At 37.0% G+C, this 27,969-nt stretch overlaps 1 protein-coding gene across 4 annotated transcripts in view; it reads left to right on the plus strand.

Annotated features, from left to right (window-relative positions):
- Positions 1-27,969, plus strand: part of Mtmr7 (myotubularin related protein 7) — a 97,298-nt gene that overhangs the window by 9,309 nt on the left and 60,020 nt on the right. For 2 of the 4 annotated variants that reach the window (XM_004853082.4, XM_087217194.1), the window contains exons 2-4: positions 13,176-13,298; positions 14,933-15,095; positions 24,295-24,452. The exons of 1 other annotated variant lie outside the window; for it this stretch is intronic. In XM_004853082.4, coding sequence (XP_004853139.2) covers positions 13,176-13,298; positions 14,933-15,095; positions 24,295-24,452 — 444 coding nt within the window. Of the gene's footprint in view, positions 1-7,303; positions 7,707-13,175; positions 13,299-14,932; positions 15,096-24,294; positions 24,453-27,969 lie in introns of all 4 variants that reach the window. One more of the 4 variants, XM_087217193.1, reaches the window with a different exon arrangement.

Genomic DNA, 27,969 nt, shown 5'->3' on the forward strand with positions numbered 1-27,969 from the left:
GTTTGCAAATTCAGCCCTGACCTGGTCTACATAGCAGAACCCTTTCTCAAAAAACCAAAACAAACAAAAAGACAAGGTTGGTATGTTTGTTGTAATGAACTAATCCACTAAAAAGTACAGCTGTGTCAATTAAATGTTTTGTATTTTTCCGGGTAAGAAAGCATTGTCTGAGCCAATTATAGAAGTTGTGGTTAAGCATTCTTCAGAAATCACCCACACTTCTTGAAATCTTTAGTTACACTAGGTGTTTATAGACTACCTACGTAGTCTGTTGTAGAATTTAAGAATCCGGGGCCAGGGATTTAGCTCAGTGGTTCTGCCACCTGCCTTGCAAGCCCAAGGCCCTGAGTTCGATCCCCAGGACCAAAAAAAAAAAAGAAGAATCCATGTTAATATATAAATATAGTTAGCTACCAGGTACCTTATTAATTAGGTGAGTACTAATTATACTGTGTGTGTGCGTGTGTGTGTGTGTGTGTGTGTGTGTGTTATTGAGAAAATGTTGTGAAGAAAAATAGAGACATATGGGGAAGAGGATTTAACTGGGATGGAATTAGGATTGTTCTTTCATGTGTGATGGTAATACAGTGTTCAGAATAAAATATTTGAACAGAAATAAAATTTTACCATTTTTACCAACCTAAAAAGAAATCCTGTATCCTTTAGTAGTCATTTCCCCTTTATCTCTCCCCATGCTCTGGCCAACCACTAATCTACTTTCTGTCTCTGCAGATTTGCCTCCTCTGGATGTTTTACATAAATGGAGTCATGTAACATGTGGCCTATTGTGACTGGCTTCTTTCAGATTGCATAATTTTTTCATGGTACCACCATGGTACCATTTTTTCATATATTGTACCATATATGAGTACTTCATTCCTTTTAATTACTCAGTGATAATCCTCTCATATGATACACTCACATTTGTTTATTCACTCATCAGTTAATGGATATTTGGATTGTTTCCACTTTTATTATGGATAGTGCTGCTATAAACATTTATATACTTTTATTTTGTGAATATGTTTTCATTTCTCTTGGGTTTATACCCAAGAATGGAAGTGTTGGGTTGTATGGAAACCTTACGCTTAATCTGTTGAGAAACTAACATTTTTCCAAGGGTGCTTCACATTTTATATTCCCACCAGAGATGTAGAAAGGTTCTGATTTCATCATGTACTCACCAACATTTCTTTTAATCTGTCTTTTTTATTATAACTATCCTTATGTGTGTGAAGTGGTACTCATTATAGTTTGATTTGCATTTCTCTGATGGCTAATTATCTTGAACATCTTTTTATGTGGATATTATTTTTATGTCTTCTCTGAAGAAGGGTCTTGGTATGTAGTCCAGTTAGACAGAAGATCTTGAATGAGTTACTTGAGGTCTCTGAGAACTCTAGTTTCCTAATCTGTAATTTGTTAGAGACTAAATAGAGAATGCAACTAAAGTATTTAATAAAACAGTTTTTAAAAATTGGATTATCTTTTCATTGTTGAGTTGTAAGTTCTTGATAGATTTTGGCTGCTAGATCCCTATCAGATGTATGACTTATGCATTATTTTCTTTCATTCTGTGGAATATCTTTTCACTTTCATTGTTGTTCTTTGAAGCACGGAAGTTTTTATTTCTATTCATCTGTTTTTCCTTAGGTTGCTTCTGCTGTATCATATCTGACTTTATTGAAAACACTTGCCTTCTGTGAGTTTCTTTTTGTTTTTTATTTGTTTGATATAGGGTCTTGGTATATAGCCTAGGTTGGGCTCAAACTCACTGTGTAGTCCAGGCTGGGCTACTCACTAGGATCCTTTTGCCTCTCAGCCTCCAGAATACTGGGATTATACCACCATGCCTGGCAAAAAGACTTTCTTTAACCCCTTTAATTGTCTTAGCACCTATGTAGGAAGTCAGTTCACTATAAGTGCATGGATTTCTTTCTAAACTCTCAATTTTTTTTATCTCTGTATCTATCCTTAGCAAGTAGTACAGTCTTGATTACCACAGCTAGACATATGATCTTGAATGAGTTCACTTGAGGTCTCTTTGAGAGCCTTAGTTTTCTAATCTGTAACTTGTTAGAGACTGAATAGAGAATACAACCAAAGTACTTAATAATGTGCCGTGTAGTGACTTACCTGTTTTGATTATTTTTATTATTATCACTGAAAAAGGAGGTGGCCCCAGGTTTTAATTTCAAATTTCCATGAAATTCATTTCATTTGACCTACTTCATTCACTTGACCTACATTCATTTCACTTCCCTACTGCACAATGGGTTTAAATATTTTACCCCCTCTGGAGACAGTCCACAAGGAGTGGCTCTGTGTAACCCAACTCCATTTCACACCCATACTTCAGAGCATAGTTTTCTTCAATAAAAACAAATCTTTGCAAGTACATGGGTTTCAGGAAACGTATCAGGTTTGTTGAGGAAGCCTATGCAGTGCAGTGCCTATGAGGCCACGCCTCAGGGACATCGCCCCACATTACTGGGGGAGGGTCTCTTTGGAATCATGTGTGGAAAAAAGAACTGGGAAACACACTTGACTCTTTACTGGAAGAAAGTAACATTGCAACCTTTATACTGCCATTAAAACATTTAAAAGTGTTGTAGCTAAACCATCACCTTGAAATATTTGAATGCTTGGGAGGAGTGATGAAGACATGAAACCCTAAGTTTGTCCACATGAGCTGTTATTTAGTTATTAGTAAATTTCAACATTTCTCCAGTGAACTTGTTATTAACTGATGAGGTTTGGTTTCACTTCTGTCATGTCTGTGTAGGCAAAACTGTCTGGAATGCTTGTTTTCACAGAACAGATGTACAGATATTTTCTCATCCTTTTCAAAAGCTTATTTTTATTGTTTTTTCCATTCCAAACAGGACAAGCTGTGAAGTAGGTATGAAGTTAAACTTCTTGACCAGACACCTGAGATTTCGTGACTTTCTCCGTGCGATGGCTCAGTTTTGTATTCTTGTATTGCACTCAGAGAGAGTCCAGAAAGCTCACTTTGTACCATATTTCTTAGGCCAGCAGCAGTTGAAACTATTTTTTCTAGTGCCCTTTCCCCTGGTGGACAGCTAGTTGAAGCCTTTGGGAGTAAAAGCACTTCCCAGGACATAGACCCAACCCTTCCTCCCACAGCCATTTAAAATAGTTTAAAAATAACTTCTACTTAAAGTTTTGTGGCAGGCTGTGACAACTTTATAAAAATTGTATATTTGCTTTTCTCCTCTTTTTTACTTACTAAAACACTGCTTATCACAGATTCCTGGATAAATAAATTTATTGCCAAGCTATGAAAGAAAGCTTTATTCCTTCAGGCATGTAGCAAAGCCAAAGTTACTTAGAATGTTCAAGCTGCAGTTCAGCCAGTTTGTGTAATGGTAGCTTAAGAAAGTGATTTTGCCTTTGGAGCTAAGCCGATTGATTAAAAGAAAGACTCTGTTCGTGCATTTGTTCATTCACTTGTACATTTAACAAATATTTCTTGAGTGCTTCCTTTATGCCAGGCTCTGATTAAGGGCCTGGAGATCCAATGGTAAATAAGAAAGGGAGGGGCCTTAGCTTCATGAAACTTACATTAATGTAAAGAATTAGAAATAATATATTGTAATTCCTTAAAGCAGTGTGGGTATCAGCACTGTACACCAGACCTTAGAAAATCTTCCATTTTTATGAACTTTATTTCCCAGTTCCTGCTACCCCTCCCCATATAAACCTTCCACTTGCTACACACACACACACACACACACACACACACACACACACACACACACACACACACACATCTGGCACAGGAAGAAAGCCAGTGTCATATGTCCTAGAAAGCTTTCCATGATTCATCCTTGCTACTTGTGCCACTTTCCCTCCTCCCCCTTGCCTCTTAGTCTCTGGTTGGATGTCCTTACCCTTGAATACCCTTGAACATACCAAGCTGCTTATGCCAAGGGCCTGGGATTTTTTTTGTTCCTTTTGCCTGGAATGCTCTCTCCCCAGATTTCTGTATGGCTGGCTCTCTTACCTACTTTGCTTCTCTCCTGAAATACCTAATCATTTTATTAGAGAAGATTTACCTGAACACCCTGTGGCCTCACCCCCATCCAACTGCTTATCTTTTTAAATTTCTTCCCTTGTGCCTTCTGGCATGCACATGTGTCTGCATACACACATATACACCCATTTTATTTTTTACTTAGCTGTGTATTGCCTATTTCCTGCCCACCTGTCCCCAAACCAAATGCACACTCCTTGTGAACAATGACTTTAATTTTGTCCACTAAAGTGTGTTCAGCATACAGAACACTGCTGCAGAATAGAAGAGCCCAGTGAATATTTGTTGAATGAACGTATAAAGGAGCCTTTATGTACAGGTTTTGATGTCTTTTCTGTGACCATTTTTCATCATCTTCTTTGGGAAGTTAAATGACACTTGTTTTGTTTTTGTGGTACTGGTGGTAGAACCCAGGGCCTTCGCCATTGAGCTACATCCCCAGCCCATTTTAGTTTTTTGAGACAGGGACTCACTCAGTTACTAAGTTGCCCAAGCTGGGCTTGAACTTGTGATCTTCCTGCCTCAGCCTCCCAGAGTGGTGGGATTATAGGCATGCGCTACCACACCCAGCTAATTATGGCTTTTTTCAGATGAAGTTCTGTTTGCTTTTTTTTTTTTTTCTGCTTTATTCTTTTTGTCTCTTTTCTTTGTTTCCACTCTAACATATTCCATAATCAAATATTTACCTTGTTTGAAAATTCAAATTCAATAGTAAAGCCTTCCTGGTTAATCATCCCTACTTCTCCTTACAAACACTCATGTATTTTGTTTTTTACCAAAGCATTGTTATTTTTCATTCACTGGACAAATATTTTAGCACAAATGGTAGTCATTAGGATACAGTGGTGAAAAAACAGTGATGCCTTCCCAAAGGATCCTACAGTTGAGCGTAGCTGTGATGCTCTGCAGTTGTGTGCAGTTGTGTTTATTGCTCCTGCAGGCCACAGGGCCAAGGTCTGCCTCTCCTTTTTATTTCTTCCCACAGTTTTAGCATAATTGATCATGGGGCTGCAGGGAATATTAGACATAAAATAGCTAGTACTTTCCTCTGAAGTATATGTTCCTGGTAACAATTGGAGTAGTACATAAGAATAGCTGGTAGTAGGACAGTGTAAGATAAGTGGGAAGTAAGTAGTAATGACCCAAAGTCATTAACAGCAGTTCAAAGGACAGAGTGATGGTAGGGGATAGGGTGGTTGAGGTAAAGTGTTAGCAAGGAAGTGGATCTCAGGTATTAGGCTGGAGGGAGATGTGCTGCGCTGGCCTTGGTATCCTTGCTGGTTTTGGTCACCTTGGAGCTCATTGTGATAGGCCGGTCATGCAGCTGCTGCTTGTTGGATCTCAGAAGAGACCATACATCTGTGTGTGCCAGACAGTGTACTGCAGTGTAAGAGGAGAAATAAAAATGTGATGACAATGCAATCTATCCTTGGCATTGGAGCCAGGAGTGAGGCATGGGAATGGGTGGATGAGCTGGAAACTGCCTTTCCAGGGGTGGATGCACTGTACCTCTTTGTCTTCTACCCCTGAAATTTGCTAGCAGTTGGTGGGAGGCTGTTGAAGACTTGCTTCTCTCTATGCCTGGATGTCTTCTCTTTGGACTAGTAGTGCATTCCATTTAGCACAACTTGCCCCTGGAAAAATGTTTTCCAGTAGTTCCCAAAAAGCTATATAAGTAGACAGTTTAGTCCTTTGTTATTAGTGCCTTTGTCAAAAATATATCAAAGTTAGAAACATTTTTGAATTTTAGAGGAAACTCATCATTACAAAATAAGCCTTTGCCTTTATATAATGCTTAATGCAAGGTCTTTTTCTCTCAATATTATTTTTTAAAATGACTTTATTGTTTTTAACCTATCTTTAATAGGTTACTCTATACATTTATTCTTTGAGTTACAATTAGCTCAACATCTGTTATCAATTTTTCTTTTAACATCTTTTGTTCTCTTTTCCTCTTATTTGTGCTTGTTGAAAATGGTATTTTTAAGCAAATCAGGACTTATTTTCCTTTGCTTACTTGTAGGTAAGACATGATGGAAGGTAATTGCTTTTACAAAACGCCGAACTTTTTAGTGGACAGTGGTGTTTAGTAATTATTTTTTATCAGTCATTAGAAATCTTGCCAGTCTTTGAAAACATTCTGGGAAATGACTGTGGATGATAGTAATGCTATTTCTGTTTCCTCTTGTTACTTCTATCTCCATAGATTTGGATTTTTGGTAGTAGAAAATTTTATATTTATCCATTCCTTGTGATATTATAATGTTCTTATTTTAAGGATTTATCTTTATTAGGGCTTCCTCTGGATGTTAAAACATCTGTTTTTAACTTCTAAGAGAAGAGAAAGGAAAATATAACATATTTGACTTTTAATTCTAAATACAGCAGAATAAAATGTGTATTGATCTGTCCACCTTCTGGAATTCTCTTGAGAAGCAAATAGAATAAAGAATGTAGAAGAGGAAAAAAAAAAGAAAATCGTATTTTTGGTTGAAGTTATTTTAAGGGGGAGTTGAAATAAATCCTGAGACTGTTCTTTTGTTCTGCAGCACATGTTCTTTTAAGTCTACACATCCAGGGTCATCCTGTCAAAATAAATTATGTGGGCCTTATGCAAAACTCTCGAGTGCCTGACTTTTTATTTATGAGCATCAGTTTCTGGCATAATGTTTGTAGTTTCCCCAGAGCCAAAATGGGCTCCCTTTTCTTCTCTCTGCCTTTTCCAAGAATTCCCAGCACTCTTTTATTTCTTAAGCAGCTTTGGCTCCATGTCACTATTTTAGCTTCATTACCCCTTCAGAAATGTTAAAAATTTAGATTAATGTCAGTCAAATCTGTTTAAGCAATTGCATAGGTAGATGAAACAACCTGACCATTTATAGACACTCAAGGCTATTTAAAAATCAAGATACTGTATTTTCTTTGCCTTGACTTTAAGTTGTGGAAAAGAGTGCTTATCTATTGAGAAGCTTCATTTTTAACTCCTAATAAAGCAAATTTCTCAAAGCCTATATTTTTTAGAGTATCATTTTATATATAGGATTTTTATGGAGATTTGTTTCTCGGAAATCTATTTTATTTGTGTATATATATATGTATATTGCCCTATTTTCCCATCTGGAGGAGGGAGTTAACTTTTCCAGCAAATTGGGAAACATATAGATACTTCATTTTGGAAACTGGTACGCTAAAAATTCTTCTAATGTGCATACAATTCCATAATTTTAATTTACTTTTCTTTTTCAGTTTTGATCAACCAGCATAACAAAATAGTTGGATATACCCATCAATCGTTTTCCCCTTCAGTGTGAAAACTAATCAAGATTATTGGGATAAATTTTTCTACCAATATCAACCTCAGATCTCTCTAAATCTAACGGATTATGAGTCTGTTTCAAACTACATCTTGGTCTTTCCAATTCTGAAACTCTTACTTCAGTTAACCTGAGTTGTGCTTGGTGTCAAAAAGGCAGAAGATGTGGGCTCTTCAGGCAAAATTACTATTGGTAAAAGAAGAAAAAAAAAGCACTATGTATCTTCACATGCGTAGATTCTGGCAATCAGTATGTCTTTGGAAAAGTACTCAGTGACATCTACCATATGATACTGGTAATTGTTTTGGCAATGAAAGGAGGAAACTTCTGAGCAGGTAAGGTAGGACCAGGATATACAAGGACCTAATCAGCAGCAGGGGGAGCCACCGTGGCTCTGAATAGAGAGTAATTGATCAAGGCATGTTGTAGGATACCTATTTGGGAAACCTTGTAGAGTAGGTTTTGTGATAGACTTGTAGTGGGCTTTGGTTTCCCATTCCCATTCTCCCCTTCTGAGGATGCTTGCTAAGCCTGCGTGTTTTGGGTGTGTTATGTACTGCCAGTCTGTCTACTCAAGTCATGCCATTATGTGAGCATGCTGACTGGTTTCAGGCTAGGGACATGATCCAGTGATATGCAGTGAAACTTTGCTTGGGTGCTCAAGGAGCTGCTGATCCTTTTCTCCGCTGGCATGGATGTGGCAAGAGATGAAGCTTCCAGAGCAGAGAGCTGAGAGCCAGCAAATAGGACGTGGTCAGAAGATGGAGGGCAAGGAGCTGGGTGTGTTGAGCCCTTGGCCAGTCTCAAACTAGCCTAACTGTTGGCCTTTGTAGTCATATGATCCAATAAAATTTCTTTTGTCTTAAGCTGTGTGAGATTTCTGCCTCTTACTCCTAGAAGAGCCCTGACAGATAAAGATGCTTCAGATAATCTGTGCATAGTATTACTAGTTAAAAGCCTTTTGATAAATAGTCTGGGTATCTGGCAGAGAGTTGGCACTTAACAAATTAACATAGTAAGTTAAAAGGACTTAAATCAATGGGAGGCAGCTGATTTTAATAGGGTTATTTCATACCTGACTACATGAACTATGTTTTTAGAACAACAGCTTCACAACAGGATTAATTTTTAAAAGTTAAAGTTTTAGGTAGCTCAATTTGAAAATAGGCTTCTTTTCATATATCCTAGTGTGTGTATCCTACTAACATTTTCTGTACTATACTGAAGGTCTTTTATGGATTTTATGAAGAAAAAAATCTGTTTCTTCTGGTTACATGTCTTATATTTTCTTGGATTGTGCTCTGTGATTTTTGCCCTTTCCTTAGTTCTTCTCCAGTCTCTGACCTTTGAATAAAATGGTCCTGGGAAAAGACTTTCATTGGTTTTATAGTTTTAAACAGATTAAATATGCCTTTTGGGGAAAGGATTCATGTTCCTAATTTCTCTACCAAAAGACTGGATTAGAAAACTCCTTAAGTTTCATATCTACTCTTTTATTTGTTTAAGTAACTTCATGTTAGTAGGGGGAAAGTGTTTTCATTTAAATTGGAAAATTAAATGCTTTTTTTCCTGTAATTATAAGAAATTATAGCAATTCTGAATGGTCTGAAGAATTTAGTATTGCTTTAGTTTTTCTTCTTGCCTGTCAGAGTTTGTTACCAACTTTAAATGGGTTGTCCGTCTTTCTGGCATACTGTGTTCTTGGTACTACTTGAAGAGAGGGAGGGCCGGGAATTTAGCTCAGTGGTTTTGCTGCCTGCTGCGCAAGCGCAAGGACCTGAGTTCGATCCCCGGTACCCCCCCCCCCCGAAAAAGAGAGGGAGATGAAGCCATAGATCTGAGGTGAGCATTTACTGGGAGCCAGAAGTAAAACTGAAGTTTCTGATATAGGTTTATTTAGTAATAGTTACTCATTGCTAAGAACTACTGAGATGTGTATTTTTCCCCCTACACCTGTGCCATTACTCATAGTGATGTCATTCGTTGTCTAGGAGCTCTGGAGTCTAACTGGAAACACCTTACTTAGCAGCCATTCCACAGACAGGTGCACCTGCCGTAAACAAAACTACTTTGGAATTTCCAAACAGGGGGGCATTTCTGTAACTAATGCATGGCTAGTTAGAAGCTGCAAGAGGTCATTCCCACCTGATGATGTGAAACAATGCCAGTGCCTACCTCAAGGCACTGCCCACCTGATCTTGGGACCATCAGGAGAACAGTGCTTTTAAGGCTGATTTGTCCCTCCAGATAAGACTGAGAGAACAGATAGGGAGTTACAGTGGCCAGCCAGGCTACTTTCACATTTTATGGCTCACATGGCATGTTCTGTTCACAACTTGAGAATATTTTAGGAAAAATGGACTTTGCCTGCACTTCCAGATGTTTATTACTGCAGTGATCTCAACTTTAGTTTCTTCAACTTTCCCCTAGGTTGGTGAGCTGATGTGCTCAGATTCTGACTCAGGCTTGGGATTGAGATACTTGTTTCTCCCCTTTGGGTCTAGAGCTCTGGATAGCAGTGCAGCCTCTAAATTCAAAGACGGTTGTAGTATCCTTGTTGGGACTATCTTTCCTTGTAAATCACAAGAGTGTTGGCTGGTCACATTTTTGAGTGCCTGAATTGCTGGATGTATTTTCACAGTTGTATCTTAGGTTGTCTCTTAAGAGTCTGAGTCAGAGCTGCAGCCTACTAAAATGGAGGGAGACATTAGAGACCCTCAGGTTCTTTATGGAAGTTAAAACCCAGAGAGTGACTCAACTACCTATGCCCAGCAGTTCAGTTTCAAAACCAGGACCAGAACCAGAGCCCAGGCCTCCTGACTTGCAAAGACTTTTCTTTTCATGTTGGTAGAGTTAGAAAATGTCATGATACCAAATTTAGCATGACCAACTATTTATCTAGCTGCTTTTCTTAGATTAGAACATAAACTTGTCTTAGGTTTTGGCTGCTGCAGACATTTTGATTTCTCCCTGTTCCACAATCTCTGGATCTCTTCCCCCAAATGATTGACAGTGACCTTTAGCCTAATTTATATGGTGCTGAGGACTTGGCCTTTGGCCCAAGAAAAGCTTATGTCCAGTGCCATTGGTTTTTCTTCTTTCCGTTTCAATGAATGGTAACTCTACCCTGCTCTGTGAATTCCTTGTCCTGTAGAGCAACCTCACCTACATAGAGAGTCAGATGTTTCTGGGACTCAAAATATTTAGCAGTCTAATCTTTGACCTAAAGGGTGGAAAGCAAAGGTCTATCTGCTGTTGAAATTGGAGTTAGAAGGTAGCATGATGAGAATTGCTGAAGAGTGGCTCTGCCTCTCTGTGATTTATAAGATCCTCCTGACTCTCAGGCAGCAAGGGAAGGACGAAGAAGGACTTGTGTTCTGCAGCCAGGGTGTCTCATTTCAGCCCTGGCAGAGCTGTGGTGAGCCTTGTGTTTTAACTGAAGCTTTTCAACCTTGGCCTAGAAAAATTGATGAAGCCTTTTTTCCTCTCCATCTGACCCCAACAGAGGATGGGAATAAAAAGGAACGTTAAACTGGGACACAGTCTTTTCCATTGAATCTGTAAGAATCTTGAGGCTTCAGGCTCTTAACTTATTCATCCCTTTGTTTTCTTTTTTAGAACCTAACAGAGTGCTATACATAGGCATTTTGTTGTATGGAATTAGGCATTTAGTGTTCTCTCTTTTTTCAGTTTTGAGTATTCTAAAAGTCTGTTTGCACCAATGTTTGGTCTTTTGTATCCTTTTTCCAAGCTTCTGTCTTTGGGTTTATCTAAAAGGATAATATTCTTTTTTTATTATTCAGTTTATTCGTAGATTTTAGGTATCTGATATGATGACATTCATCGTTGGAAATTTGTACCTTTATGTGATATATCTTGGTTTTTATTTTTTTCCCCATTTCTGTGCCCTCCCCTCAACCCTTCCACCCCTTCCTATTTACAAAGACTTTGTTTCCATTTTTTCCTTTTCTCTTATTTTTCCTTTCCCTTCTTTCCTTTCCCCTACTCCTCCCACTTCCCCTTCCCCTTATAGTGGCTTGCATATAGCTTTACAGTATAATTTTATCTCAAAGCATTCTATTTTCAAAATTGAATTTCATCCTTAAATTACTTAAAATAACTGTTAACTGATTACCCTAAACATATTCATTTAGTTCCAGGCTGTCTTGCAACCTGTTCTGTGCTTGACCCAAGGAAATTGTGGTATCTGAACAAAATTTTGAGTGGAGATTAATGTAGGAATCCAAGACACAGGGTTGTTGTGGAGATTAACTGAGTTCAAGTAGGAGGAGTGGTAGTGCAGTGCATGGCATAGATTGAGCATTTACCCAAAAATATTTATTATTATTTTTATTATTGGTTATTTCTATAATTTTGACATAAACCAAAGAACAACTGGTATTGGCTTGATCTATGAGACTTAGACAGAGTTACTTTGAGTAGTTCAAGTCTTTTTCCCTTCAGAAATCCAAAGCTCTCCTGAGAATTTCTGCCACCTCCCATGGGGGCTTGCATTTTTACATTTATTAATGAACAGAAATTAACCATTAGAAAAGAGAAAAATTGCCCAGCATGGTGGCTCATGCCTATGATCCCAGCACTCAGGAGACTGAGGCAGGAGGATTGCTGTGAGTTCAAGGCCAGCCTGGGCTACATAGTTCAAGGCTGGCTTGAAATACATAATGAGACCCTTTCTCAAAAAAAAATTTTTTTATAAACTCCATAAATCCAAGACCTGTTACTTTGAAGAAAAACTTTTACTTTAATCACAAAATGACCGAAACATAATTCACAGTATTAAGATTGAGAGAAGATATGAAGAGGGAGAGGGTTACCTAAAGACAATGATTATAAAATTGTGAGAATTTGAAAATAATTTATAAATAGACATCAAAATGAGAGAAAAAAATTGGAGATATTGAACAAGTAGATCTGGATGCGTTAGTAAGGAAATATTTCTGTAAGACTTACCTTTGTTTCAAATAATAAGTAATTTGTACTTTGAAAGCTTCCTGATTAATTGATATATTCACAACCATGATTAATTTGATTGCTGGTGTTTTAGTCATTATGTTTCAGTTAGCTGTGCCTTGTAGAGGTGTCTTGTCATTTTGATTGCATTTCATGTCCAGTGCGCATTCCCTTCAGATTGTTCTGCACAAAACAGATGAGTGCTTAATAAACATTATCTCCAGGCATCTCTTCTGGCAGTTTGAATTTTAGCTTACTGATGAGAATTGCATTCATTGCAAAGATTTTATCATAAATGAATGTAAGGATCTTAAATTGGTAGGTTCTTTTTATACATTTCTCTGATACTTTTCCTCCCTTATGCATATTTGTATTTCCTATTAGTTTCTATGAAAGCAAACAACCATTAGGCCATTTCTGCAACTTTAGAAACATGTGGTAAAGCATATCATTTTATTTTGCAGAGAATGTAACTCATACAGAGTCATTGTGCAAATTCAGAACTTCAGTACTTTTTCTGCTGAACATTAGAAATTTTATATAATTACAATAAATAAAAACACTGACCTATTCAAAACTCAAGGAAAGCATAGGATCTATATATCTTTTATGCTACATTTTAAATCATATTTTATTAATTTGTGAAAGTTTATCTTTTAATATACATTATCATATTCTGAGATCTAATTAATTTAAGGGGGTGCATTTTGATTTTTATTATTAGGGGAATTTTCAAAGTTGTATTTTAGAGTAAATACGAACTGCTTTGTGAGTAGCTTTTTGTTGTTGTTGTTGCTTTACCAAAACTGTTTCCATCAAACTAATTTCTCTAGGTTGAAAATGTTCGCTTGGTAGACCGAGTGTCTTCCAAAAAATCAGCCCTGGGTACTTTGTATTTGACGGCTACTCATGTCATATTCATGGAAAATGCACCTGATACAAGAAAAGAAACATGGGTATGCTTTCCTTATTTCTGACTTTACATATTTTCCATATTGAAGTAAAAATTTTATCCTCCCTTCTTTTGTTTGTCCTCAGAGTGAGGCAAGTGGGCTGTTGGTGTTCGGGTGTTCAGGGGACTGTTTGTGGGATGGTACCTCGCCTTCTTATATGCAGTTGTATTGATTTGATCTACTGGTTCATTTAAACACTGCTTTGGGCATCATCAAAGATAGACCAAGAAATAGCCTTAAGATACATGAGCTTCCTGGTATAACTGTAGAGCAGACATTCAGTAATGGTAGTATGCCAGATACAGCATTTCCACAACTCTTGGCGTACACATTACTTGCAAGATCCCATAATGCAGCAATTCAGTTGTTTTGTTGTCTCTACTTTTGGGATAATTTAAAAAAGAAAAGCTAGAGAAGAGTATCATCAATAGGTATTTCTGCTACTTAGTAATAAAACCATTAGATATTTCTAACTTTATATAGTAGCCCTATCATGGTGTTATGACCAGAACCAGAATCCCTGAAATGTAGAGTTTTTCTTCTTTCCATATTCTGTGGACAGTGTTAATGCTTTTAGCAGAAAATGGTAGGCACTACTTAGCGGAAAGGAATTTAGAGAATGAAGTGCTGCCTTTGAGGCTGAGTGTAGACCTTCTGGAAATGCCAGAGAGATGGGTTTCCTCCTGATTTCTTTTCAAATCTCTTCATTAGAGAGTAGAAGGATGGGATCGAAGGCTAGAGAGGGAAGGGAATGGGAATGGGAGGGAATGAGTGCTTGTCGATCCTATCATATAAAGCTTCAGATAAAAGGAAAACTAGACCTTGAGTTCTATTGCATAACAAGGTATTATAGCCAAAACAATAATTGTATATCTGGGCTGGGGATTTAGCTCAGTGGTTCTGCTGCCTGCCTCGCAAGCGCAAGGTCCTGAGTTCAATCCCCAGTACCAAAAAATAATAATAATAATTGTATATCTAAAAAAACAGAATAAATTTCAAATGTTTTACCATAAATAGATAAGCAAGGTGATGGATATGTTAGATTGATGTATACATTGTATCCATACATTGGAACATTGTACCCTATAAATGTATACAATGATGATTTGCTAATTGAAAATCATATTAATAAATTAAAAATAAAATAAATATTTTCTTCTGAAGTTGGCCTGACCACCAATAGCTTAGAAAACAACAATCCCAAGTAACTATTGAAACTGAGTGTTCCATGTGGAATTAAAGAGCATGGTGGCATCTCCCAGCAGAGCCATCTCTAACTTCTACTAAATGCAAAATTTATTTTGCTAACTTCCCATGACCTTATTTAATTTTAGCTGTAATTGCATTCAACATTTTGACTAATGAAATGTTCCCTTACCTGAAATTGTGCAAATTCACATGCTGAATAGTTTGCTTCAAAATAATTATCCTGGATAGGAAAAGGCTTGGTATTAAAGAATAAAATTATTAATTTAGTCACTTGGAACATCTCAACCATTATGATCTGAGAGCAGGTGTTGAACTAGCTGAAGGACGGGAAGTGTTTCTTGTGTACTTGTGCATCTCAGAGAGCTGTGGTAGTCCTTGTCATATTTGTTATTTGTGCTTAATGTTTCCCAATTAACTTTGGGTTCTAGATTCTCCACAGTCAGATTTCCACCATTGAAAAACAGGCAACAACTGCTACTGGCTGTCCTCTGCTTATTCGCTGTAAGAACTTTCAGATTATACAGCTCATCATACCGCAGGAAAGAGATTGCCATGATGTGTATGTCTCTCTGATACGCCTTGCGAAGCCAGGTAAGCAAGGGAACTTGGCGTTTGATATGAATCATTCTTAGAAAGTGACAGATCCTATTTAGAATTTGTGTAGGGCTTAAGAATGACAGTATTTTAGGAATGCTATGTCATCTTCATCCTCAGAGGAGGCCAAGAAGTTTGAACAATCACCTGATACATAAGTCCTTTTCTTTGAGATGGACTTCTTTCATTAATCTTAATATTCACATTTTCTTGGGAGTTGTAATGAGTTTTCCTTTCAGGATGTAATCACCTTAAAATAATTCCCTTCTGATACTGTGGTAATTGAGCTACTTGGAATGAGGCCATGACAGAACTGATGATTTGGGGGGGGGGCAGGGTCTTACTCTGCAGTTCAGTCTGAACTCACACTCACTATGTAGCCCAGGCTGGCCTTGAACTCCAGGTAATCCTCCTTCCTCAGCCTCCCAAATGCTGGGATTACAGGCATGTGCCACCATGCCCAGGATAACTGATACATTGTTTTGTGTGGAAAAAATTGTTATTCAGCACTCTTGGTACTTTCCTCTCCTTCAGAGGACTTTTAAGGTTTGGTCTCCATTTGTTTTTGATCGTAATATATGTTTTCCAAAATTGATGCATCTAAATAGACTTTCATTAGCATCGTGAATATTCAGGATATAGATATGTTAATTTTCAAATGAAACTTCCTTAAGTGTGGTGGTAAGAATGTTTTGATTTGAAAAAATATGTACTGTTACTATCTTGTTCCAGTATTGAAGTGTTCAGATTTATAGTTTACTATTCACTTGTGCAGAAGTATTTCTTGTCTCTGTGTAGCTTGTATGAGCTGTAGTATTCTTTTGCTTAAAAGCATCCTTCTAGATTATTTGGGAGAATGTAGTGAAAAGAGGTCATTTATATAAAAATTAAGTGTTACACAGCAATCATCAATAAGGATAGGGGGATATGTGCTTATAGTTATTTTGCCTGATGCATTTTGGGTTTATTTTTGTTTGTTTGTTTTGGGTGTTTTTGGTACTGGGGATCGAAATTTGGTCCTTGCACTTGGGAGGCAGGCAGCAGAACCACTGAGCTAAATCCCCGGCCTGCCAGATGCATTTTGATTCAGGACAAGAAAGTTTGATTGTTAACCTCTTAAGGCATTTGCCTAGGTCTTAAGTTCCTAATGATGTAACCATATCATTTATAGGTAACTAAGAGCTAAAGTATTTAAGAGAAGTCATGGCTGGAAGCTGTCAAAAATCTGATAATTTTGAGTTTTTCTCCCTTTAAAGGGAGTTTGTTGAGGCTTTTTTTTTTTCTGTGTTGAAGAGAACTGCAGAGTAAGTCAGAAAAGTAGTTGAACTTTTTGGAGAGGGCAGTATAATTGGAACAGAAGTTCTGGGAAGATGTATGATAGGTTGCATGCAGCAGAGAATGTGAGAATGGTGTGCCAGTAATTTCTGTGTCACTGATTAATGGGTGTACTGGATAATAAATGTGCTCTGACCGGAATAATGGGATTTAGGAATGACCCAGAGAACTGGGAAAGGGCTGAGCAGCTGGAAGAATAGATCACTCAGTGGTGAGGGCTATGGTCCAGAGACAGCAAGTGCCAAGACTCACTGTAAGGATCCTCTGGGAAGAAAACCACTGTGTCCCATGGCTTTTTAGGAATGCACACTCTTCTTAAAAGCTGACACTTTGGGAGTTAGGTATCAGATGTACCCAGAAACCTGCCTGGCTACCTTTTCCAAAAAAGGAAACCATAATAATTAATTGAATTAAAGCCATCACCTGAAAGGATTTAAAGTGTTATTAACATTTTGGAATATGAACGTTAGAAATGCCAGTTTATGTGACAACACTGCTTTAATAACTGTGAGAAGATGATCTAGGCAGATCCACAATTTAATGTTAAAGGTAGCACTAAAGTTAGGACCTATTACAGGCACTTATCTTCAGAACAGTGTTCTGAATCTGGGAGGAGATGGGGAAAGGTGGAGGGGTCAGATTTGAAACAGTGGCTTTCAGCTAGGGTCAGGGAACATTTATTGGAACCATCCAAGAATAGTTGACAAAATATACCTTTACCCTCGAAGTATATCAGCTAAAGGGATGTGCATGCATTTGTGCATGTATGTGAGAGGGTGTGTGTGAAGGAATTATACTTTGAATTCTAGGTTAGTACAGTATAGCTCTCTGTACTTATTCTGGTTAGCCACCAGTGTGCATCACAAATTTCAGACCCCCTCATGGACACAGCTAACTGCAAGGTCCTAGGGAGGACCAACTTTATTTTCCTTGCTAAAGAAGAAATGTCTGAGTTCATTTAAGCCAAGGCATGAAGGAGGTTTTTGGTTTTGTTTTGTTTTTTTTTGGTAGCGGGGATCGAACTCGAGACCTTGCGCTTTCAAGGCAGGCACCGGAACCACTGAGCTAAATCCCCAGCCCAGAAGGACTTTTTTTTTTCCCTTAAATTCTTTTATTGGTACATTTTAGGTATACAGTATGTTTACATTTATCATTGGGTGCTTGTACCTGTATGTGATATATCTTGGTTTTTATTTTTTTTCCCCATTACCTGTGCGCCCTTCACCCCCTCCACCCTTCCCTGTTTACATATAGAAGGAGGTATTTTTGAAGCTCTTGAGATCCTTAGCATTTTTATGATTGGGTAAATCAAATCACTGAAAGATTAGGAGAGATTTTCTGGTTTGTTTTTTGTGTGAATAAAGATTGGTAAACATGCGTAATGGACTGTAAAAGATACCTGAACAAAATAATGTGGCTAAATTCACCAAGCTCTTTAATTCCCAGAAAAGAAATAGCTTAAGTTAAAATAAACGTTGTGGCTCAAAGGAGAAAATGAGTTAACCCATAGATCCAATGTACTAATAAGGATATAAAATTTTCTGATTAAAAGATCCCTATTTCTCAGAGGGCTTCTACTTTTCCCATGCTCTCCTTTCTTTACTCTTCCCTCTAATTTCCCCCCTGCTGTTTATTTTTGTATCAATTATCTTTCCTTCTTTAGTGTGTGTGGACCCTTCAACATTTAAATAATTTCTTCTGTTTATTTTCCCATTTTTACTAAATTACAGATTTTTTTAAAGCTTGTCTTGCTTCCCAATTTCTCTGATTGTGTGTGTGTGTGTGTGTGTGTGTGTCTGTGTGTGTGTGTGAGTGTGTGTGTGAGTGAGTGAGATGCTGGGGCTCGAACCAAGCTAGGTAAGTGCTCTACCTTGAGCCACATCCACAGTCTTTCATATTTATTATGATTTTTTAAAATCTCATCATTGAAGTAGTTTCATTTGCTTAAATTTAACTTCTTATATTTCTTATCTAACTCAGTCATGTTTAAGCAATTTAATGGTAAGGTTTTTTTTATTGATGGTACTAATATAAGTCCAGTGGCCCTTTTCTACTGTGTTAGCTTCAACAGTCCTAATGTTTAATTTAAACGTATGTTTAAACTAGTCTAAGTCTAAACGAAGATGAGACACCCTCATTGTTTTTATTTTAAATATGTAAAATCCATTAATAGCTGTGTTGTCTTCTTACCTCTGTCTAAAAGAGTTTTTAACAACACTTATTTTTAAGTTGCTTGAATTTAGCAGAATGTCTTGAGCAATTTGGCTTTCATTAGTTACCTTAGTCCTAAAATTTCCACATTTCTGTCTTACTTTTTGTTTTTTATCTAAATTTTTAAAGTACTTTTCATTTTAATATTAAGTTACCTTTCATTTTCCCCACTTAGTCTATAATGAGAGGCAATTCTTCCATGTTGTTTCCTAAACACACCATATGTTATTTAATAACCTTTAGTTTGATATCAAATTTTAATTTGATATTTTCCTTCCTTCCCTAATCTTTGGTTTTACTCATGCTTGTCCATCTCTCTCCTTTGACAGAATGAATATTCTTTCCTTTATATGTGAGAAGGAGCCAAGTTTTGGTATAGATACAGGTCCAGTTGTGGGTGTGGTGGTTCCAGGTTGATTAGATGATCTCATTTCCACTGGATGGATTGCATTTTCTCTGGGAAGCAGGAAGTGGGATTATCTGATCATGAAGGAATTTGTGAGAACAGAAATTAAGCTGGATTGTAGTGACGTGTGATTTCCTAAGTTAAGGAGACCGTGAACAGTAGTGCTAAAATAAAATAAATTAAAACATGCATTTCTATGCTTTGGTTGAGCTTATGCTTTTGACTAAAACATCAATTAGGCTTTTTTAGAAATTTAGCCAAAATGATGTTCATTCGTAATTACATGTAATATTTTAGAAATTGTCATTTTTCTTCCTCAATAGGTAAAAAAAATATTCCATTCGGCCTTTGTTAAGATAGCTATGTAATTTAAATAGACAGTATATCGTAAATTAAGTGTTAAGATGATTTTCACATGTTTCTGAAATATTTTTGAAAAAATTTTAAATTAAAATGTCCATTCAGTTTGCTCCCGTAGTCCAAAGGAATGTTGAGTATTTACTTCTTGTAGGAAGAGCTCCTTTGCCCTCAAAGTAACAAGGCCCTTGAGTATGAGACCCTATGTGCATGTCCTGTTGAAACCTATGGTCACTCACACCAAAGCTGTTTTATGTTAGTGTGATGGCTCAGACTTTGTAATGTGAAAAGCCTGTGGAGCATTTCGCATGTCTGTCTTACTAGTGGGTGAATCAGCTGAGGGATGTGGCCTTTCTAGAGGAGGCAAATATCTTTCTCTCAGTTCAGATTTTGTGAAGGTTAAAAATTCCTCTTAAAAAAAGTCTTTACAACAAAGAAACAGTTAAAGAGTTAAGAAAAAACCGTACAGATCAGGAGATAATATTTGCAAGCCATACATATCTTGGATTATACAAAATATGTTAACTCTATAGAGAAAACATAACCTATTTAAGAAATGAACAAAGGACTATATGTATAGACATTTCTCAAAAGAAGACCTATCAAATGCTAACAGAGGGCTGAGGATTTAGTGGCACCACGCCCACCTCGAAAGTGCAAGGTCCTAAATTCAGTCCCCAGTACCAAAAAAAATAAGCTAAGAGATACATGACAAAATGCTAAACATCACTAATAATTAGGGAGATGCAAATTAAAACCACATTGAAATATCTATCACTTGTTGGAATGGCTAATATAGAAAAAAGACCTTTTTTTTGGATTGCAAGGATGTGGAGGAAAAGAAATCTTATACACTGTTCAGTGTTGTCCTGATTCTTCAACCCTTTCCAACTCCCCCATTCAAGTCTCAGTCAAGGTCCTGCTTCTCCATGAAGCATCTCCGCTCCCACTGACTCTACCACTTTCTCTGCCTTCTCTGTCCTTGATCCTTTTGCAACAGTCAGAGCCTCCCCCAGAACTTCTGATGCGTGCTACACAATCTCATGTGCCCCTAACTTAAAAAATAAAAATGTGTGCTTGCTCAAGTCCTTGGTGACTCTTAGGATCATCTCTATATTCATTCAAAGAAATTGATACATTAAAAGCAGAAAGAACAGAAACCTTGTACACTGTTGGTAGGAATGTAAATTAGTGTAGCCATGATGGGAAACAGTACAGTGGTTCTTCAAAAAGCTAATTTTTTGTGGTTGCACATGCTTATAATTTCAGCACTGTAGGAGGCTGAGGCAGGAGAATTGCAAGTCCAAGCCCAGCCTGAGCAACTTAGTGATTTAGTGAGACGCTTTCTTAGTATAAAAATAAATAAGTATAGGGGCTGGGGATTTAGCTCAGTGGTTTTGGCGCCTGCCTTGCAAGCACAAGTTCCCAAGTTTGATCCCCGGTACCAAAAAAATAAAATAAATTTAAAAAAAGAGTATAAATGAGCTGGGGATGTAGCTCAGTGAGAAAGTCCTGGGTTCAAACATGGGAAGGAAAGACCAAAGAGAGGAAGGGAGGGAGGGAGGGAAAGCAAACAAGGAAACAAACTGCCATATGATCTAGCTGTCCTGCTTCTAAGTATTTACCTAAAAGATTTGAAATCAGTCTGTTGAAGAGATGTCTGTACTTCAGTATTCATTGTAGTATTCTTCACAGTAGCCCAGTTATCAACCTAAGTGTCTATCAGTACGTAATGGATAACAAAGTGAAAATCAGTCATTTTTTAAAAAAATTTTTGGACAGTCTGAGTATTGAACCCAGAGCCTTGCATATGCTAGGTAAGTGCTGTACTGCTGAGCTATATTCCTAGGTTACTATTCAGCTTTTTAAAAGGCAGAAATTCTGTCATTTTTGTCAGCATGGCTTGAATTAGAGAACATTTTCTAAGTGAAATAAAGCAAACAGATATGTATGGAATCTAAAACAGTTGAACTTATAGAAGCAGAGGATGGTAGGTTAGCAGATTTGGGGATAGGGGAATAGACAGTTGTTAGTCAAAAGAGTACAAAGCCTCAGTTAAATAGAAGGAATAAGTCTGATTTGTTTTTTGTTTAGATCGATTGCACAGAATGATGAATATAGTAATTGAGTATTGTTCATTTCAGTATCCCTAAGAAAGTAAATTTCACATGTAAAAATAAAAAGTTAATATTTAAAAGGTTAAATATTTAAGATTTATGTTAATTAGTTTTAATTATTTCACATTGTAAATCTTACCATAACATGATACCTCTGAAAATATGTATATGTTAATTAGCTTTAATTATTTCACATTATAAATCCTACCATGATACCTCTGAAAATATATACAACTATTATTGTCAATAATTCTTTAAAAATCTACAATGACAGAAGAAATTTCCCTAGCCATAAATGTTTTTAATCTTACCTCCCAGATGATTGCTAAAAATTCTAGTATGAATTTTGTAAGAATTGGGAGTGAAAGGAACAGAAAATTATGAGATGGGAAAAATTCAGTGAAATTTGCATCTATGCTATGGGTACTTGTTAATTTCTCAGAGTAGGTAACTCCCAGGCTTCTTCTGGTTTGGCCACTGGCCTGCCCACATTAACAAGATTGAGCTTTGGTTAACAAAAATGAAGAAATTTTTGCCCTCATGTAGAATTTTACTTAAATTAAGCCTGAGGGTTGATCACTCTTTTCCTAAAAAATCTCCAATAGAGGAAATTTTATTACCAGTTTCAATCTACTCTAAAGTCTTCCAGTTCAACAGTGGTCCTCTTAATGTCTGTTACACGTTATTCTTCCTTTGGTTACGTGCAGTTTCATTGCTTCTTCCCAGTAGGGACAGGCGTCAGCCCACACATAGAGAAATTCTGGTAGTCACAGAATATTTTTCTTCTTCTACCTTTAAAACTATTTTGAGATTCTTTTAACATCATAAATAAATTGCAGTTGCGGTTAACATTATGGTAGCAGAAGCCTGAGTCATAAAAATGGTCCTTAGAGATTGAGTGTTGAGCCAGCTGTTCCCACAACAGGATCTCAATTTTCTATGCTGTCTCTTGATGTCATCTTGAACTAAGATGACAAAGAAGCTCTTTTTACTGGAAATATTTGCTCTGTGTTTGTGTGTCCATGCATTTATTGTGTGTATTATCTTACTGGCTCAGATAGTATTCTAAGCCTTTTTTGTTTTGTTTTGTTTTTTTGGTACCAGGGATTGAATTTAGGACCTTGCGCCTGTGAGGCAGGGGCTGGAACCATTGAGTTAAATCCCTGGCCCAGTATTCTAAGTTTTGAAGCTTAGAAAGATGACATCAGGAGAGATTGAAATAGAACGTAATTTATCAAGCCATGTCCCTTCTTATTCACAAGAAAGAGTACATATCTAATGAAGAAAATCTGGTACTTATAATATGACCCATATCTTTATTCTTCTTTGTGTATAAGTCATCTCAATAGCAATCAGAACAAGTTTGAAACTGCATTTTGATCTCAGGCTCCCTGTGTGTTACTCAGTCTTTTGCTGGTGGTGAGACCCTTTATAGGGTCTCCAGATAGACATATCTAGGAATATTAAATTCTCTATACTGAGTGCTATCAGCAAGCTACAGAGTAAATGGGAGGACCTAGGCAATCCATGTGGAGATAAAATCTATTGGAGAGAGGCAGGAGGATTGGGGGATGGAACAAGGAAAGTAAAGGAAGAAGAGGAAAGGTTTTGCTTTGGGAGAGCAGCAAGTGTAGTGGTGAGGAGGTAGTGGTCTACAGCCAGATCACCTCATTTCAGTCTAGATTCCTCCTCGTTTATTAACTGTGCCACTTGTGTGAAGGAAGAATGATCTGCAACTTTCTCTTGCCTCAAATTTATTATTTGTAAAATGAGGACTACCACAGTGTCCACTAACTAGATTAATACATTTACTAGAACTGAATCTAGAATGAAATAAGGACTTTATCATCTTCAGTAATGCTTAGGTCTGCACTGTCCAGTGTGGTAGCCACTGGACACAGATGGCTTCTCAGCGCTTGAAATTTGCCTACATCTGAACTCAGGTGTGGCATTACTGTCATGTAAAGTCCACATGTAATTTCAAAGACAGTACTGAAATGTATAAAATGTTAACAAATATATTGTATACATGTTAAAATGACATAAATTTGGATATGTTGGGTTAAATAAAAACATAATTAAATTTATTTCACTATTCTACTTTTTTAATGTGGTTACAGGGATATTTTAACTGCCATATGTGACTTAAATGGATAGTTTTTATTTTATTTTATTTTTAGTACTGGGGCTCAAACTCGGGACCTTGCACTTGTGAGGCAGGCGGTAGGAACATTGAGCTAAATCCTTGGCCCCAAATGGATATGTTTTAATGAATCCTGTTAATATTTTATGAGCAACACAATTATGGTATTTATATAGTTGTTAAAAGCTCATTTTTTAAATGTAAACATACAACCCTTAGCTTTCCCAACTATTTTGTTATTTTTTTAATGTTGTGAACATCAAAATGTAAAACTGACCTGGGCCTTTTCTACCTCTGAGAGGTAGAAATCTAAACTTGATATATATAGTAAACAATTGAATTCTTGGTGTCTAACATGGTTTGGAAAATACATTCACTTTCAAAGTGACTTGAAAAAAAAATCACAAGGAGAAGGCCCTGTTTCTAAAAGGAAGAAAGCTCTTACAGCATAGAGTCCATCATTGCTAGGAGACAGTGGAGTGACCCTGTCACAGAGGCAAGGTGCTCCTGGGAACACCAGGAATGGGAGGGATGAGGAGAAACTTCAGTTGCTACAGAATGTGTTTGGGGAGATTTGGTTCTGGTTTGACTTAGCTTGATTTGGCTTTATGTTTCCCTTTCTTGCAGTGAAATATGAGGAGTTATACTGCTTTTCATTCAATCCAAAGCTGGATAAAGAAGAAAGAGAACAAGGTTGGATGCTGATCGATCTCAGTGACGAATACAAGCGAATGGGCCTCCCTAATAATTTTTGGCAGCTCAGCGATGTGAATAGAGACTACAGAGTGAGTGGAGGCATTTAGTGAAACCCAGATACTTAATCCACATGAAATCAAGATTTCAGATAACTTAGCATGACTTTTATCTACTGTAAATTTTGTCGATCTTTGTAGATGTAAGTGTGAGAGTTTTTAAGCCTCCCATAGTTATTGCTGGCTTTATTTTCTAGCTGTACCTACAATCAGAAAGTTTGAACAAGGGAACTTTGGAGGTCATCTTCACTATACTCCTCTGAAGTCGAGGAATTGGAGACTCGGGGATCCCAGTGGAGCCCTGATGGCCAGGCAGTTGATGGAAGAGCTGGCTGGGACCTCACTCTCCCATCACGTCTTTTTATAGCACAGAGAGCGGTTAGTGGGGAAGTCAGAGAGACTCTAATAGAAGTTTGGCGCCAGCTCCTTGATTCCAGCTCACTGAACTCTTGATTGGTACACAGGGTCACCAAGAGGCTCCCAAGAGAGACTGGGAGAAATGTGTCTGCACTTGCAAGAAGGAATATAGAGAGGAGTGACCAATGAACCCTATGCTGTCCCCAGTGATGGCTTACACATCAGTGTTGGGTTCATCGTTCTTAAGATATTTAAATAATAAAAGTAATGTAAGAGCCTTCTGGAGAATTTGTAAAAGAGGGAGAGAGAAAAAATACCCACTATCCCATTGGCTTAACACTCTTCTGGGTTTTTAAAATTTATTTATTTATTTATGTATGTATGTATGTATGTATGTATGTATTTATTTTTTGGTACCGGGGATCCAACCCAGTACCTTGCGGTTGCAAGGCAGATGCTGGAATCACTAAGCTAAATCCCCTGCCCTGGGTTTTATTTTTTTATGCAGTGCCAGGGATCGAACCCAGGCCCTTGTGTATATTGGCAGGTGCTCTGCCACTAACCTACATTTCTAGCTGACTCTTCTGTCTTAGAATTTTCCATCATGTTTCTCCATCTGCATACTTTTAATAGTTTTTCTTATCTAAGTAATGCTTGTGTGTATTGACCATTCACTTTGACTATTCTTTGACTTGCCTATTCACATGCTTGCTCTTTTTTTCTAAGATTGTTTGCCATTTTCTTATTGTAGAAGCTCTTAATATATTCTAGATAATTCTCTGTTATCATGTACATAACTGTTGTAAGGAATTGATATTCTGTACCTAAAGTGTCTTGATCCTCAGAAGTTTTGAGTCAGTTTTTTTTTTAAATCATGTTTTGTGTTTCAGCATATTGTTGAAGGAGAAAACTACTAATCTGTTTGCTAACGTTTGTCTTATCTTTCTTTTTTCTTTCTTTCATATTGGGGATTGAACCCAGAGCGTTCTACAGTTGAGCTACATCTCCAGGTCTCTTTTAAAATTTGAAACAGGATCTTGTTAAGTTGATCAATGTGACCTTGAATTTGTGATCCTTCTGGCCTCAGCCTCCTGAGTACCTGGGACTATAGGCATATACCACCATACCTGACTTTTGTCCAAATTTGACACTGTCCCAGTTCCATAATTATGTTTTTACTAATTATGATTAGTGTAGCTTTAAAATAAATCTTAATATCTGACAAATGAAGTTCTTCTGCCTCATTCTTCCAAATATCTTAAATTTATAGATTTTTTTTTGGAGTAGAATAGAGTCTCATGCTACTGATTCTTTTTTGTAATTATACTTAAATTTAACAACCATCGCCTTATTGTAAAGTATCTGGCTAATATAATCATAATTGTTTGTTCTCATGCTAATACCAACCTTTAGACTGAATTTTTGGTCTTGAAAGGAAGAGAAATTCAAGTTTAGTAAAGCAAATTGAATGTTTTTTTAAAATGACATATCCTTGGGCAAAGATGAAAATGAAGCTGAGCCAGATTAGTGGAACAATATTTTCTTGGAAATACAGGTTCTTTTTATTTTTTATGAGATTTCCTTCTAGCATTAGTACCACAGTCATGACTCAGATATAGTCACTTAAGTCCTCATACAGATTGCAAAACATATGTTATGCAGCGTTTCTTTTCTGTAGTAACACATAGCAAAACAAAGCTAACCATTAACAGACTGTTGAGACATAAAACATAAAAACTAAGGGATTTTCTGATTTTGTAAGTATCGCTAAAATAAAGGATGATGTATTCTTATTTTTTAACCAATTTAGAAATAGAATAAAAATTGTGTTCTTGAAAAAAATTTCTGACTAGAGTCCATTGGTAAGGTTTCATCATAATCCAGTCTTTGTGATTTTAGTCTCATGGTTGAGAAAATGTGTACTTTGTCTTCCCTTCCGTTACAAGTTATTTAATAAGTCTCACAAATTGTTTGAAGTAATTGGGGCAAGTGGTGTCATGTGATGGAGAAGAAAACTATTGCCAGTGGTGCAAAATGACACTTGACACTGAATATAAAAACTTACATTCCAGAGTTATGCTATTTTTCTATTGTGTGGTCTTAGTCCACAAGAATATTATTAAATTTCTGTCATTATGACATTATTTATGGCACTTACCTATGTATTCTAACTTTCTAAACTAGGAATTCATTTTAAATCTGTTATGGTTTAGATCAAGAATGTCCACCAAAAGGCTCATGTGTTCAGAGGTGGGGCTTTCGGAAGGTGATTAGATCCTGGGGGCACTGTATTCATCAGTGTATTATCCTTTGATAGTTCCTGGCTTCGTGCTCTGTTAAGAGTTGGGGCCTGGTTGAAGGAGGCAGGCCACTGGGCATGTGACCTGGAAGGCTGTACTATTCTTGTCCCTGGCCCCTTTGTCACTCTCTGGTTCCTGCTTGTACTCTCTGCTTCCTGACTGCTAGGGGGTGAGCAGCTTTCCTCCAACATTCCCTTCTGCCAAGCCCTTTCTGCCCTGACCACAGATTGAAACCTCTGAAACCACGAGCCAAAATCAACTTCTTCTTTACATTTTGGGTGTCATTTTGCCCCAGCAACAAGAAACCAGACCAATACAATATCTAACCTTGAAATTATCTTTTATTTAAATAAAAGAATTGAAATTCATTACTAAGTTAAATTATTAATTAAACTCTCTTGAAATCAATTTAAAATTTAACCCAAACCAGTGATTTTTATTAAAACTTGTTTATTTTATTTTCCTATAGCTATATTCTATAAATTAATTTATTTATATATAAATTATTTATATACATATATTTGAGTAAATGTATTTCAGTTTCTAACAACAAACTTACTGCAGTGTGCTCAAATGAGTGATTGGTCTTCACTAAATACAGAAGTCTGACTAAGTCCTGGGAAGGCATCTTTGATGGATGGTGACCGGCCATAGTAAATGTGTTTACTGGAGGGTTATTACTAGGTTAACAAAGATCAGTCGTTCTGGGAATGTAAACTTTTAAAGCCAAAAATATGTGTTATTCATTTCTGCCCCAGTGCATACATAACAGTAATAATGCCTGAGATATAGTAAAGAGTCAGTAAAAGCTTATTAAATGAGTGAAAGAATTACCAAAAAGATTCCTTTGGGCAGGACTATACTGAAACATGCAGGCACTTCTAGCAGGCTGT

Source organism: Heterocephalus glaber, unplaced genomic scaffold (assembly GCF_053883595.1).
Source record: "Heterocephalus glaber isolate CG9 unplaced genomic scaffold, H.glaber_assembly_v1.0 deba00001461, whole genome shotgun sequence".
In the NCBI taxonomy this organism is placed as follows: Eukaryota; Metazoa; Chordata; class Mammalia; order Rodentia; family Bathyergidae; genus Heterocephalus; species Heterocephalus glaber.